Source organism: Petromyzon marinus, chromosome 4 (genome assembly GCF_048934315.1).
Source record: "Petromyzon marinus isolate PM22_M1 ecotype Great Lakes invasive population chromosome 4, UKy_Petmar_22M1.pri1.0, whole genome shotgun sequence".
NCBI lineage: Eukaryota > Metazoa > Chordata > Hyperoartia > Petromyzontiformes > Petromyzontidae > Petromyzon > Petromyzon marinus.
In genome coordinates, this window is record NC_133670.1 from 21180209 (window position 1) to 21194826 (window position 14618).

Genomic DNA, 14618 nt, shown 5'->3' on the forward strand with positions numbered 1-14618 from the left:
GTGTCGTCACGTTAGGTGGTAGCAATTTCTGTTCTGGCACCCATTGACTGTGTATGCCAGAGCGAGTGAGGCTGAGTTTGCCTGTGCTTACATTAAGGCCAGGAGAGGCAGACAAAGATATCCCAGTGGCATGCGATCTCCAGAGATGAACACACCCTACAGCCAGCACGTAACATGTTCAACGATTAAACGGCGGCCAATGAGCAATCGCTGAAACAATACAATAGAACACGTTCTGGTGACGGATAACAAAGCACAATAAAAAAAAGCAGAGCCCAGGTGGCATAAGGAGGCGTGACCTTGCTTTGCTTTAGATATATAGTGCTTCCAATATGTCTTATTAAAACCTGAATAACTCTAAGTAAGTGCATCTGGGTAAAATATGCTGCTGTAAAAGCCAATCGCAAACTTCAAAGTCTGAATCTTCGTCAGGCTGTATTGATGCTTGCATGACTTCACAATAGGTGCAAATTATTGCACAGATGTTTCCTGATATTCATTTGAGGTTACATGGCATACCAGCCACCTTTTGCTATACACACCAGGTAGGGTGCATTTCATCTCAACAAAATGTATGTATATTGAACTTCTTTCGCACCGTGCGTAGCCAACCGTGTTAATCGGAGGAGCGGGACATTATATGAAAACCCATACAATTGTCCAATTATCATACTTTATTCGTCATATATAAACTTTGAATTTAACTTTTGTGAATAAAAAAAACATTACAAATGTTAAAAGGCTTGTGATTAAAAAAAGAACACCAAGCATTAGCGTTTCATGTCATTGCAAGCAAAGTTCGCAGTTGTCTGCAATTATCATTTATTCTGAACAGCAACTGCAATGTGAAAACTACGTTAATGTACATCCAGACAGAAAACAAACTATACAGTATTTTGGTTGACGGAAAAAAAACATACGACGCATTACACGATTAAAGGTAGCAAACGAAGGCACAGCTTCACGTTTCTCTGCAACGATTTACAGGGATTAAAAAAACACATTGAAGGCAATAAATTATTTTTCGAAGCGGGTTTTTTTTTGTTGCACTGCGCTAACGGGGCAGCTCAACGGAGCCGCGGTGTCGAGTGAAGTGTGCGTGGGTGTGCAAGCGCCAGCAGCAGCAGCGTATCAGTAGGGAAGTGGCAGACAAGATTCGGCACAAGCAGTGTGGCTAAACCAAGGTCCTCTTTCCCAGCTGGCTCACTCCCCCTCCGTACAAAAAATGCCCCTTCCCCCCCCGTGCTACACCATGTTCCGCATTGTATCCTGTGGAGCACATGGCCCTCAGAGACAAATAATCGAGGAATAACGCAGAATTACTGACACTTATTGCTGCTGGCTAATAAAGGTGGCCTTATTTAAGTGGCAGCATGGGCAATGATGTATTCCTTCATGTCAAGCCTCATATCTCTCTAAGTCAAGTCTGACTTATGAAGCCTATTGATAAATCAATTCATTCATGGCCCTTGCCCAGACAACAGATCGGTGCTGCATTTTCAAATGCTATGGACGTCAAAATTAACCGTATTTATTCAATAACTGTCACCCTGGCGGAGTTTGCCATGAATAAAAAAAATTGCCATTAGGAATTGAAATACAGCATGTGTTAAACATGTTTAATCAAAACGTAAAATAAATCTCATTCCAAACTTTCCTAGGGTAAACAAATTGCAAAGTGTTTCAACGTGTGTCCATGCAAAAGGTGTAGAGACATACTGACAAGGTCTGTGTATACAAGCGTTAATGAAAGGTGCTGATCCTTATCTGAACTACCAAAACATGTGTTTTTTTTTAAACATATTTCATCCTTTCCCAGAGCTAGGCGATTCCAGTTTAACTGACCGCAGGCATTACGAAAGCATTACGTTTTTTTCTTGTGTGCAATTACATCTGACAGCAATGCAAACAACATATTCTGTAATAGTAAATATTTTAAAAACTGTAAGAGCCCTTCTAGATTTGAAGCTTTCGTGACTGCAAGGATCCATGCTCTTTGGTTCTATTCGGTAAAGTCACGTAGGTAAAAAATGAAAACAACAAAAATCACGACGTTTCGGCCACAACACAAGCGGCCTTCATCAGGTGAAGGGACCAACCTGTCCAGCGGACAGCGATTTTAATTTCAATGGGCGTTTAGATCTAAATTTCAATGGGCGTTTGCTGTTTGCCCCCTCACAGCTTAAAGGGAGGCGACCAGCGCTTGGCTTTCTTCACTCCAACGCTGTCCGCTGGACAAGTTGGTCCCGTCACCTGATGAAGGCCGCTTGTGTTGTGGCCGAAACGTCGTGATTTTTGTTGTTTTCATTTTTTACCTACGTGACTTTACCGAATAGAACCAAAGAGTATGTAAGAGCCCTGTGTCAATCCACTGCTGGTGAAGGCCTTTCTCATGCTGTGTCAGTCTTCGGAATTGTTTGAACCATATTTAATTACGCTGGCCGGTGTGGATTGGTCAAGGGGAGATTGGGCCAGGACCGGTTCAGATATCCATTCACCTCTGATGTTTGCCTTGGCTGGCAATCAAACTCCGGTCGACAGATTAATCGCGCATTACGATAACCACTGTCCCACCGCTCCACCAAACAAACTTCACATGCAGTGTGTATACACACACACACTATATACATACACTGCATACATTTATCAGCCAGGCCTGTTTGACATCACGTATTTTTTTTGTTTTCCTCGTTAAGTCACGCACACACGGGACAGTACAGTAAACACGTTTCAACAATGAAATTGTAAAATAATAAAAGCATTGACAGACTAACCTGTATTATTGTATCAAAGTTATCTATATGATCAGTTTGTATTTTATGAGTAAAACATAAAGATGGGGTCTTCAAAAATTTGCCTGAAAGAAACAGCCAAGCAAATCATTAACATTCCCGAAATGTTTTGGCTGTCTTTCACATACAGAATACACACAACTGCTGTTCACCATTATTGACAAAATTGTCAAGTCATCTGTGGTACAACCTGAGAGTTATGAGGAACTCCAAGGGTGGAGAAGGTTCTGTGATGGAGTAGACAGAGGTGCTGTGTATTTTCAGACTGGAGTGATTCATACTTGCACCTACCAACCACCCAATTTAATCCAAATTGGGGAACACACAAGTCACTTTGGCGGTTGGCACATTTGCCATTAAGTAAATTAAAGTTGATCGATATTCTTTGGTTCTTTCGGTAAAGTCACGGAGAGAGAAAAAGGATTATAAACAATAAAGTGAATAAAAATAATTAAAAGAAAAGAAAACACTAATGTAGACTGCAGGCTACAGGCCACAGTCTACATTAGTGGTTTTTTAAAATTATTTTTTGCTTATTTTAATTATTTTTATTCATTATTTTTCTATCTACGTGACTTTACCGAAATAACCAAAGAATATGAATTCCCGCAGTCACGAAAGTTTTAAGCCAAAATTTAAAGTTGTTCGATTTTTAAACTCAACACGATAGGACATGGTCGTCACAGTTGTGCTCTCATTTGAACTTTGAGATCCCCATGATTACTTTCTCAAGAGTTGACCATTAAGCTTCTGTCACAATCCTAAGAACAAGGACCCTTTTAGAAGGGTAAGCTACGCGAATGATGCATCGACATGGACACAAATTCTCTCATAGGTAAACGCGATCCTCATGTTACCTTGGTTAAACTACCTGCAAGTACCATGACCGAGTCAGCATTTATTAATGCCCATCAAACAACAACAACAAAAACAGATGCCCCGCACGTAGATACACAAAGATAATGGGGGTGAGCATTTGTTTTAAGGAACATCTGTTGACACATTGCAGTCAGTGTTCATTTTAGCTGGAGCTAACCTAAAGGAGGGCAACATCGGCTACAAATAGCGGTTTCCTCGGAAAAGTCATTGCTGTAGAGACCATGTACTAGGATGCAGTGCATTGTGCCAAAACCACCGTGGAAATATTTCACAGCACACGTGAATCGGTGCATGTGTGCGTGTGTGCATTCTTCTGTGCAGCGTTTAATTTCAGCCGAAACGCCGTTCCGACAATTATTTTGACACCCATCCTCATTCATCGTACCTTAATATGCATCATATTTTTTTTTTAAAAAAAACCTGTTACTAAGATTATAGGAAGATAATGTATAATAATAATATAAGATTCTTATGGATAGCCATACCTCGCAGTCTAGTGGTAGTGCCTTATGCCAATAATCCACAGCCTAGCAGCGTTCCGTAAAATAGAGAGAAATTAAGCCTTGCTACCATGTATATATTAAATATACACGATTGCCTTTATATAACTATATACAGCACACAATACAAATATAACAAAAGTGTTTTGATAAATAATTTATTTCACTACACAGTTTTTTTGTGATCAAAATAATGAATTAATATATATGTAAGAATTAGCTTGGTACAGAGTTTATTTTGTTTATTTGCATCGCTATTTTTTAAACGAAAAAAAACATTTTCGCAAACAAAGGAAACAGCTGGAATAAGACCTATATGATTCAATCATGGGCTTTAATCATGTTGGCACGTGTCATCTGGGAATTAATTAGAGGAATCATCATGAAGCTTTACGTCTTGTTGCCAAACAGAATATCTCGCACCAAACTATCTAAAGCTGATGACATTTCTATCATACAAAAAAACCCCGCTCATTACTGGAACGTACAATTACGGAATATTGTTTTTTTCTTCTTTCTTTCTGGAATTATTGCCTGAATACATGCAAGCTTTCATTGTGATTATTGTACCAAACATATTTTGGTGCAAAAAAATTGCAAGACGACAAAAATAATAATAATAACTAGTTACTGGGAGCCATCTCTGTCCTCCCTAGGCATGATTCATCATCATTTTTGGGCATGTGGGCCAGCAAGAAAAAAAAGACAAACACTTCGGCAGGCTGCAAACACGCACATTTATCAGTGTCGATTTGAAAATGTAAAGGCAAATTACCCAGTCAAGTTTTATTCACCTATAAATATCCTCAAAGTGTTCCCGTTAAGAGCTTCTAATCGCGCAAAATTACACGAGCTTTAATAGTTATTTAATGGTGTGCATCTCCACCGATGGTCACCTTGTTATATGTACAGAGGAGGTCCGCAACGCGCCGCCTTCTGAAGCCACACATCGCAGTAAGGCAGGTTACGTTGAAGCGCTCCGTTCGACGCAATAACGCATTAGCACAGTCAACCTTCCTTATTCTCTCCGAAACACAATTAACAGCCCTACGTAAATCAACGCATTCGCTTCGTAAAATAATAATGATGCCGGTGATATAGGACGTGTACGTGTGAATTGTGTGCAAGGGTTACTACTCCACGTGAAAAATCTCGGACGTGAGCCAGCCTAAGTAAGACAAATTAAACAAAATTACACACCTTCATAACGTATACAATGGAGCAGCTGATCGCTGCCCTTTAAACTGGAACTCAAGGAAGTCAACTGTTCACGAGTACCATTAAGGTGCGCGTTCTGACTACGCGCGCGTTCTTCCCCCCCCCTTCCTTTCGGTCCATTGGCAAACATCTGCGGTGCTAGAGCACTTAACGATGGTGGCTGGAGTGACGGATGCCCAGCGATTAGGCCGGCAAGCCGAATCAGTCTTTATTAAGTGCCGTTTAGACGCGCGGCTGTTAATCACCGCCTCGAGAGCGCTTGCAGGGCCCAGCCGTAGGTTTGCCACTATCAGGGAATCAATCCATCACATCAGCACTAATTATTTGTCCTCATCAACCAACTGTTTTCCGCTGGCTTCACCCACCGTTTTACAAACAAATATCATTTGAATTTCAAGATGTGCATCCAGGGGTACCCCTAACACCTACGCACTGTAATACTGCACAGTAAGTAATGCACCTGAATTTGATGGTTAAAAAAAAGAATGTTCAGTTAATTAGATACATCAATAACACCCAGCACCAAATGCCAACGAACACAATTTGACATTATGTTTAAGGTGCTTTTTCGCTTCGGATTCATTCCTTATGATTATTCATTATCCCCGTTCAAAACTTCTGTTGTAAAATCTGTTTATAATTCTGCAGGGACGAGATACATCTCTTGTCAGTCGGCGAGTGCGCCAGAGCACGTCCAGCTTTCTCTTGAGCACTTTGAAGCTCTCGGGCCTTCAGTCTAACGCAGCGAGCCAATTCAGATCACTCCGATAATTGTTTTTGCCAAGTACAAATAGTTCCTCCTTTCTAATGCTCAAGTGACCCCTGTTCGAATTATTGTCTCCGACTCTCAATGTGCTCTATGCTCGCACGCATTGTTGTCACCTGCAACTTAAGCTTCACAACGATGGTGCGTTTATTAAAGGAGATGATGCTACTCCCGTCTCCTTGTTGTCTTGCTATTTTAAACCTCGTCTGCGCAGACGGGAGGGGATCTGTGTGGCGGCTGTTAATGACATCTGCATTTTAGAGATTGCAGTCGATATCGAATTGCTAATCATGTGAGCATGGCTCTTTTGGAATTTTAATAGAAAATACAGTAAAGCAAATAAGAAAAAGCCAGTTTGATTTTGTTACATCTCTTACCATCGTATATATAATGTTAAGCTGCAATTGTACCAGCTTTAATGAAAGTTTAGCTTCAACTGGAATTATTGTTAATGGATTTTTAAACTCACTGTTGCCAGTTGTGATTTTGAAAATTCAAAATAGCCATTTTATTAACTTAAATTGTCGGCACTGCTATTTTAATAATGAAACAGATTTACTATGAATGCCTGCAAAATCTAATCTTAAATATATATCAACTACCCAACACAGACAACATCAATTTCAACATTATATTACTTTTAAATCTATTCATCTCTCCCTTACCTCCCGTCCTTCATGTTTCAAGCTGCCTTCTAAAGTGAACAATTATACAAGTTCATTCACAATTGCTGTTCGTAAAATGTAAATGAGCTGAAGATGCATCTTCATGTCGGGATTGCAGACTTATCAGCAGAGTATTTTGTTCACTCTAACTTGAACGAGTCTACCATCATGTACAAACATAAATTCCTAGTGTTGCCTTAAAAGCCACTGCGTGACTACTCCGAGTTGCTCTGCTCTACTTCTCTGTGCGCCTCCACTTCGGGGCTTGCGGCATGGTGATCTTCTACCTCGTCCTCCTCATCCTCATCATCCTCATTGTCATCATTGTTGTGCGTGTCCACCTCATGGTAAGCGTCACTTCCTTCGTCGCTATCTTCCATGGAGTCGTCCATCATCATCTCGCCGGTGGCATTTGGGCTCATCCCACCGTCGGACTCATCCCTGCATCCGCCGGCACCGCTCGCCTCGCCGCAGTGCTGCTCCTGCTGCTGCCGACCTGCTTCGTGCGCCGCCTGTCCCTCCTGCAACGCTTCCCGCATCGTTCGCTGATGGTGCTTCGCCTGGTAGCGTTGATTCTGGAAAAATTTCAGGATGGTGTGCCGCGGAAGGTCCAGCTGCGCCGACAGCGTTTGCACTGCCTCCTGGTCCGGGTAGAGCCCCACGTCCTGGATGAAGCTCTGCAGGATGCCCAGGGCCTCCACGGAGATGCGTGTGCGGACGCGCGCCTTGGGGAGGGACGGCGGGCCCGCGCCTCCCCCGTTGCTCGCGTCCTCGTCGCGAGCCGGAGGCAGCGGGGGAGGAGAGGCCGCTGGTCTGGTCGCCACGGCCAGACGATCGCCCTGGATCAGCACCAGCGGCTGGCTTGTGGGAGGCTGAGGACACGGGAGAGCGCACGACACCACTGAAACCACAGCCCGGACGCCGACATTACCATACCATACTACCAATTACACAGTTATTCTGCTGGAGCTGCTGTTTTTCAGCTTTCGCAGTGGTTCGGTTTAGGCTACTAATGAGTGTGTCACTAACTAGGCATCATATGTATATTTTTTTACCAGTATTGCGTTCCATGCCAAATCCGTATTTTCCAGAAATGTAATTATCACCATCATATTTTAAATTAAAATATTTTTACTTGTAAAAAGTATAAAGTGAGTACTGTCTGAACTCTGTGTGAATCCCATACACTCATGGTGGGCGACCACTGTTGCCTTCTACAGTGAGGGAAAAAAGTATTTGATCCCCTGCTGAATTTGTACGTTTGCCCACTGACAAAGAAATGATCAGTCTATAATTTTAATGGTAGTAAAATAATAAAAATTAAACATAATAAAATAAAATTCTCACGACGTTTTGGCCACAACACAAGTAGCCTTCTTCAGGTGAAGGAACAGAACTGTCGGGACGACAGCGCTTCATTGAACACTGCTGAGCTTGGCAGCGTCTTTTAAGCTGGGTGGGAGGAGCAGAGCGCCTTGACAAAGGCGTTAACATATCAACGGAATAATTTAGCATTGAAATAGCTGTGTTAAAGTATTGGATTAGCAGGGTGTTAAAGTCAGAAATTAGTATGTAACTGAGAGATTAGCATGATGTTAATGTGAGGGATTAGCATGTAACTGGTCACGGAAGTAGCTATGTTAAAGTCAAAGTTTACATATCAACAGAGGCACTTAGTATATTGACGCTAAAGAACTGCAACTACCCAACTATCATACAATAAGCCAATGTGAAAGAACTAAGTATAAACTACATCAATATAATAAATGCACTCAATATATTCTTCAATAAGTTGAGCTATTAACATAAATTAACATAAAGTAACAGCAGAGTTCAATGAAGCGCTGTCGTCCCGACAGTTCTGTTCCTTCACCTGAAAAAGGCTACTTGTGTTGTGGCCGAAACGTCGTGAGAATTTTATTTTTATTATGTTGTATTTTTATTATTTTATTTCCATTCTACGTGACTTTACGGAAAGAACCAAGAAGATGAATTCCTGCAGTCATGAAAGCTTTAAATCGAAATTTAATGGTAGGTTTATTTGAACAGTGAGAGACAGAATAACAATAAAAAAAATCCAGAAAAACGCATGTCAAAAATGTTATAAATTGATTTGCATTTTAATGAGGGAAATAAGTATTTGACCCCTCTGCAAAACATGACTTAGTACTTGGTGGCAAAACCCTTGTTGGCAATCACAGAGGTCAGACGTTTCTTGTAGTTGGCCACCAGGTTTGCACACATCTCAGGAGGGATTTTGTCCCACTCCTCTTTGCAGATCTTCTCCAAGTCATTAAGGTTTCGAGGCTGACGTTTGGCAACTTGAACCTTCAGCTCCCTCCACAGATTTTCGATGGGATTAAGGTCTGGAGACTGGCTAGGCCACTCCAGGACCTTAATGTGCTTCTTCTTGAGCCACTCCTGTGTTGCCTTGGCCGTGTGTTGCCTTGGCCGTGTGTATTGGGTCATTGTCATGCTGGAATACCCATCCACGACCCATTTTCAATGCCCTGGCTGAGGGAAGGAGGTTCTCACCCAAGATTTGACGGTACATAGCCCCGTCCATCGTCCCTTTGATGCGGTGAAGTTGCCCTGTCCCCTTAGCAGAAAAACACCCCCAAAGCATGTTTCCACCTCCATGTTTGACGGTGGGGATGGTGTTCTTGGGGTCATAGGCAGCATTCCTCCTCCTCCAAACACGGCGAGTTGAGTTGATGCCAAAGAGCTCCATTTTGGTCTCATCTGACCACAACACTTTCACCCAGTTGTCCTCTGAATCATTCAAATGTTCATTGGCAAACTTCAGACGGGCATGTATATGTGCTTTCTTGAGCAGGGGGAGCTTGCGGGCGCTGCAGGATTTCAGTCCTTCACGGCATAGTGTGTTACCAATTGTTTTCTTGGTGACTATGGTCCCAGCTGCCTTGAGATCATTGATAAGATCCTCCCGTGTAGTTCTGGGCTGATTCCTCACCGTTCTCATGATCATTGCAACTCCACGAGGTGAGATCTTGCATGCAGTTCCTAGGCCGAGGGAGATTGACAGTTCTTTTGAATTTTTTCCATTTGCGAATAATCGCACCAACTGTTGTCACCTTCTCACCAAGCTGCTTGGCAATGGTCTTGTAGCCCATTCCAGCCTTGTGTAGGTCTACACTCTTGTCCCTGACATCTTTGGAGAGTTCTTTGGTCTTGGCCATGGTGGAGAGTTTGGAATCTGATTGATTGCTTCTGTGGACAGGTGTCTTTTATACAGGTAACGAGCTGAGATTAGGAGCACTCCCTCTAAGAGTGTGCTCCTAATCTCAGCTTGTTACATGTATAAAAGACACCTGGGAGCCAGAAATCTTTCTGATTGAAAGCGGGTCAAATACTTATTGCCCTCATTAAAATGCAAATCAATTTATAACATTTTTGACATGCGTTTTTCTGGATTTTCTTGTTGTTATTCTGTCTCTCACTGTTCAAATAAACCTACCATTAAAATTATAGACTGACCATTTCTTTGTCAGTGGGCAAACGTACAAAATCAGCAGGGGATCAAATACTTTTTTCCCTCACTGTACATCCAACTGTGCTCTGCCAATCGGTGCCCTTATTACCCACCCCCAGAAAGATGATGGGCACAGTTGATGCGACTTGAACGCATGGCTTCTCTCAGCTGCACTATATCTCAGTTATTATAAGCAGGCGAGCAGAAACCAACAAACAACAGTACGCTCATCTTATCACGGGAATTTCATGCAAAGTGTTACACATTAAAAAAAGATGTGTTTGACGATGTTAATGAATTTCAAATCAGCTGATATGGTGGTTGCCTCTCTCTCCGAAAAAAAGTAAAGCTAAGATGCTTAAAGGCAGGTGACCACAGTTGGTTAGCTCACTCTTGTCTCTGCATTCATTTAAAAAACGCTTATTTGTAGCAATTGGAGCATATGGACACAGTAAAATTAAACTAGAATATCCCTTTCACGCTCAGCTGCAAAACAAACAGGATTGCATATGCATGCCGCAAAAAAAAAACACTCTACCGAGTGCAGAGAAAATCTAAATGGATGTAATCGAGTCCTGCGCAGTCTGTCTGCGATCAGCTTTCGATAATGTTTTAACGTGACCATAAGCATATGATTTAAGTTTTCAAGTATGAGGGAAGATGTGAATTTAGTAGTTGATATATGGTAGCATACAGACCTTCCAACCACCAGAGATGCAAAATCGGGAGACCTCCCTCTACGCAAGGTCAGAAACAGGGGGATGTCAGGAACGCTTCGAACACAACACACGTTTATTTAAATAATTATTATAATCGTATATATCCCCTTGTCAATGCACAGCTGATGGAGGTCTTCCCCGTCGCCGTCCATTAGTTTTTGCCAGCCTGTTGGTCGTGGGACCTGGTTCTGTTAACGCCACTGACGATAACCGTGGCCGGGAATTGAACTCGGTTCGCCGGGTTCATGCCACGAACTACGTCAGCCCTGCGCGTTTTTATACGTATATATATGTACAAGTATTGCACGTTATAGAAACATGGTCTACACATTTGATAGGTTTGTCTCCTAAACACTGCGAAGGAGAAAATGAAGTGTAATCCAAATGTAGGGGAACTACTTCACAATTTTTTTTATGAATTCAAAGCCTTTAAATACTTTTCTAATTGCAAATCGGGAGATAAATTTGGTTCTCAATTTTATGCTTAGACAAAATAAAATATCTCCAGATAAAGATATAAATTTGTAAACCTTTTGTAAAACTACAGTAGTTGGAAGGTCATGCTGTATTTGTAAACACGTGTGCTTATTTTGTGGAAAACAAATGGAGATTGAAAAATAAATTTGGGAAAGTGTTTAAGGTGTTAATGTCCGTGAGTTTCCATTTATAGCGTTTATCGTAAAACACCTCTTTTGCATTGTTAATTTTAAGATAGGTTCATACAAAATATTAAAATACCACGATGTATGCGAAAACCAGAATGTGAAATGCTTTTTATCTGATCTTTATCTCTCATTTCTGTTACCATGCGTGTAAAATAAAACCCATAACGTTGTGGACTAGCTTTCATGTTCTCAATTAGAAACACCTACACGAAGTCATTGTCAGCATCGTCAGCCGTTATCTATATGCTCCCCATCTCGTCACCATTTATTGAACACGATCTTGCGATTTCCACAATGCGTCTTGCTTTCCTCATGCACACGGGCCGATCTCAGCACCTCGGGTGCGTTCTCTCCTTCGGCTGCCACTTTATTACCCAGCCATCATTGCTCCAGGCAGGTGTCCTGTCCAAGTCAATTATTAATATGGTGTCTCTAGTTTGCTCCCCCACCCCACCCCACCTGATCTGTGGTTTATCTCCCAATGTAATTCCAAGCAAGAACGTCTCTATACTTTTTATTGCTTGCTTTTAAGCTTCGTTCCAGATAATTTTGTCGGTGTCCCATGTTTTTTTTTGTTGCGTACGTTATGGCGGGTAATATGCACCGATTGAAAACTTTCCTCCTTAGGCTCATTGGTACGTCTGCTTTCCATTGGACAAATTACATTTCGCACAAGCAATACGTTGTTCGAACCATTTTGATCCCGAGAGATATAATGTGAGCATACGCTCTTGTGTTTCCAAGTAGTGTCCATAAGTTGATGGGAGTTATTCATTTAAATAAATGTGTTACTTAGTATTCTGGAAATTTTTGGAGGGACACAATTGGCATACTGAATGTGCACGTTCGTTTTTTAAGTGACACTGCATGAAATATATTAACAAATATAATGGTTAAGAAAAAATAAATATGGCTTGTCCAAGCTTTATAATTTATCTATACTGTCTATGACAAGCACTGCACACAGTTGTGCATCCTGAAAAGCGATTTTCATACATAATGTGCACAATAATGTAAAGAATATTTTCACTTATCATAACTACAAATAAAATAATGACAAACTAGCACGAGAATGTTTTGTCTACCGAATAATTTTGTAAACACATCTGTTTTTAAACCATGGTTGCCGACCACAGACCCAAAAGCCCACAGCACCAAGTGGGCTAGCACCAAACAGCACTTTTTAAAGTCGTAAGAGATAAGAGTTTTATAGGATTTCTTGATTTGACCAAGGTTCTATGAACTAGGAGAAAATAGGCAAAGTGAGCTGCAGCAGAACAGTGGTGTGATCAACGTACAAACAAAACTCAGCCTCTTGTGTTTGGATTCAGGGTGTCTTGAATAGTATCTGGTTGCAGATCCTAAGGTCAGAGGTGACGGTGTTGCGCACTGACCAGTGAGCTAATAGTGCTGAAAACCGGTTGGCTACCTGATCGTGCTTTGCCTGGTGCAGTGGCTTATTGGCGTGATCCGGGAGAGGAAAAGCTGATGCTGATGATGGCAGCAGCTTGGCAGTCTAACATTATCACGGCAATAACAAATGATTTGTTGATGACTGCAGATGGTCCCTGAGCTTGCAAGGGGCTAGGGGAAAGAATTGCACGGTTTCATTATGACGATGATGCCAGTGATTTATAAAGGAGATGATTTACTGCTTAAAAGTTAAAACGTGCAAATCAACAGCATGCGGAGATAGGGATGACTCAATGTTCGCACTGGGAATGGTAAAGGTTAGATTTTCAAGTGGTAAGAATTTGGTTGGACTGTTTCACGAGATTCAAATCACTGCTGGCTTACAGTATCTTTTGATGGGAATTATATGAAAATACAAATGATGTGAATAAGTGATAAATTTGCTTCACAAATAATATTAAATGCTATTAGAAATGCATGTTAGGTCGATGCATACACCAATAAAAATATATATATGGAGTTGGTGGCGCGATTTGTATGTTATATCTTAAATGACTGCAGCATTACATTAATGTTGTCTAAATCACATACACAATGGCAATAAAACTATCATTATTTCTCGAGGACAAATGAATGCACCCTGCTACAGCTGACAAAAACCCGATGGGGTGAAAGCACAGCTCGAGGAATAAACACACTGGCTCTGGGTGAAGCTCCCAAGGAAGGGGGAGAGGGGGATGCTTGAGCAAATGACAGAGAGCAAGAACTAAGTCACCAACAAGGGCAGAAGAATGAAGTTGTAGACAATAAGAATGACGTCGCAAGGCTAGAGGAATGAAGGCAGAGATTAAGAATAAAGTCGTCGTGATAGTACACATGGAATTATGAAGAATACGAATAAAGTAATCGAATAAGAATGAAGTCTTTAGTGGGGATTATGAATGAAGTCTGAGAGAATAAGAATGAAGTCACAGACACACACAGACAGACACACACAGACACACACAGACACACACACACACAGACACACACACACAGACACACACACACACAGACACACACACACAAACACACACACAGACACACACAGACACACAGACAGACACACACAAAGACACAAACACACAAACACACAGACACACACAGACACACACAGACACACACAAACACACAGACACACACAGACACACACACAAAGACACAAACACACACAGACACAAACACACACAGACACACACACACACACAGACACACACACACACAGACACACACAAACACACACACAGACACACACATACACACACAGACACACACAGACACACACAAACACACAGACACACACAGACACACACACAAAGACACAAACACACACAGACACAAACACACACAGACACACACACACACACAGACACACACACACACAGACACACACAAACACACACACAGACACACACATACACACACAGACACACACAGACACACACAGACACACAGACACACACACACAG

The 14618-nt window shown here is 41.7% G+C and overlaps 1 protein-coding gene across 2 annotated transcripts in view; it reads right to left on the reverse strand.

Annotated features, from left to right (window-relative positions):
• Positions 1-656: 656 nt before the first annotated feature.
• LOC116938471 (DNA-binding protein SATB2-like) overlaps positions 657-14618 on the reverse strand; it is a 65489-nt gene continuing 51527 nt past the window's right edge. For both annotated transcript variants that reach the window (XM_032945589.2, XM_032945603.2), the window contains exons 11-12: positions 11012-11050; positions 657-7692 (exon numbers count right to left, since the gene is read on the reverse strand). In XM_032945589.2, the coding sequence (XP_032801480.2) occupies positions 7036-7692; positions 11012-11050 (696 nt within the window). In that variant the 3' untranslated portion in view covers positions 657-7035. The remainder of the gene's footprint in view (positions 7693-11011; positions 11051-14618) is intronic.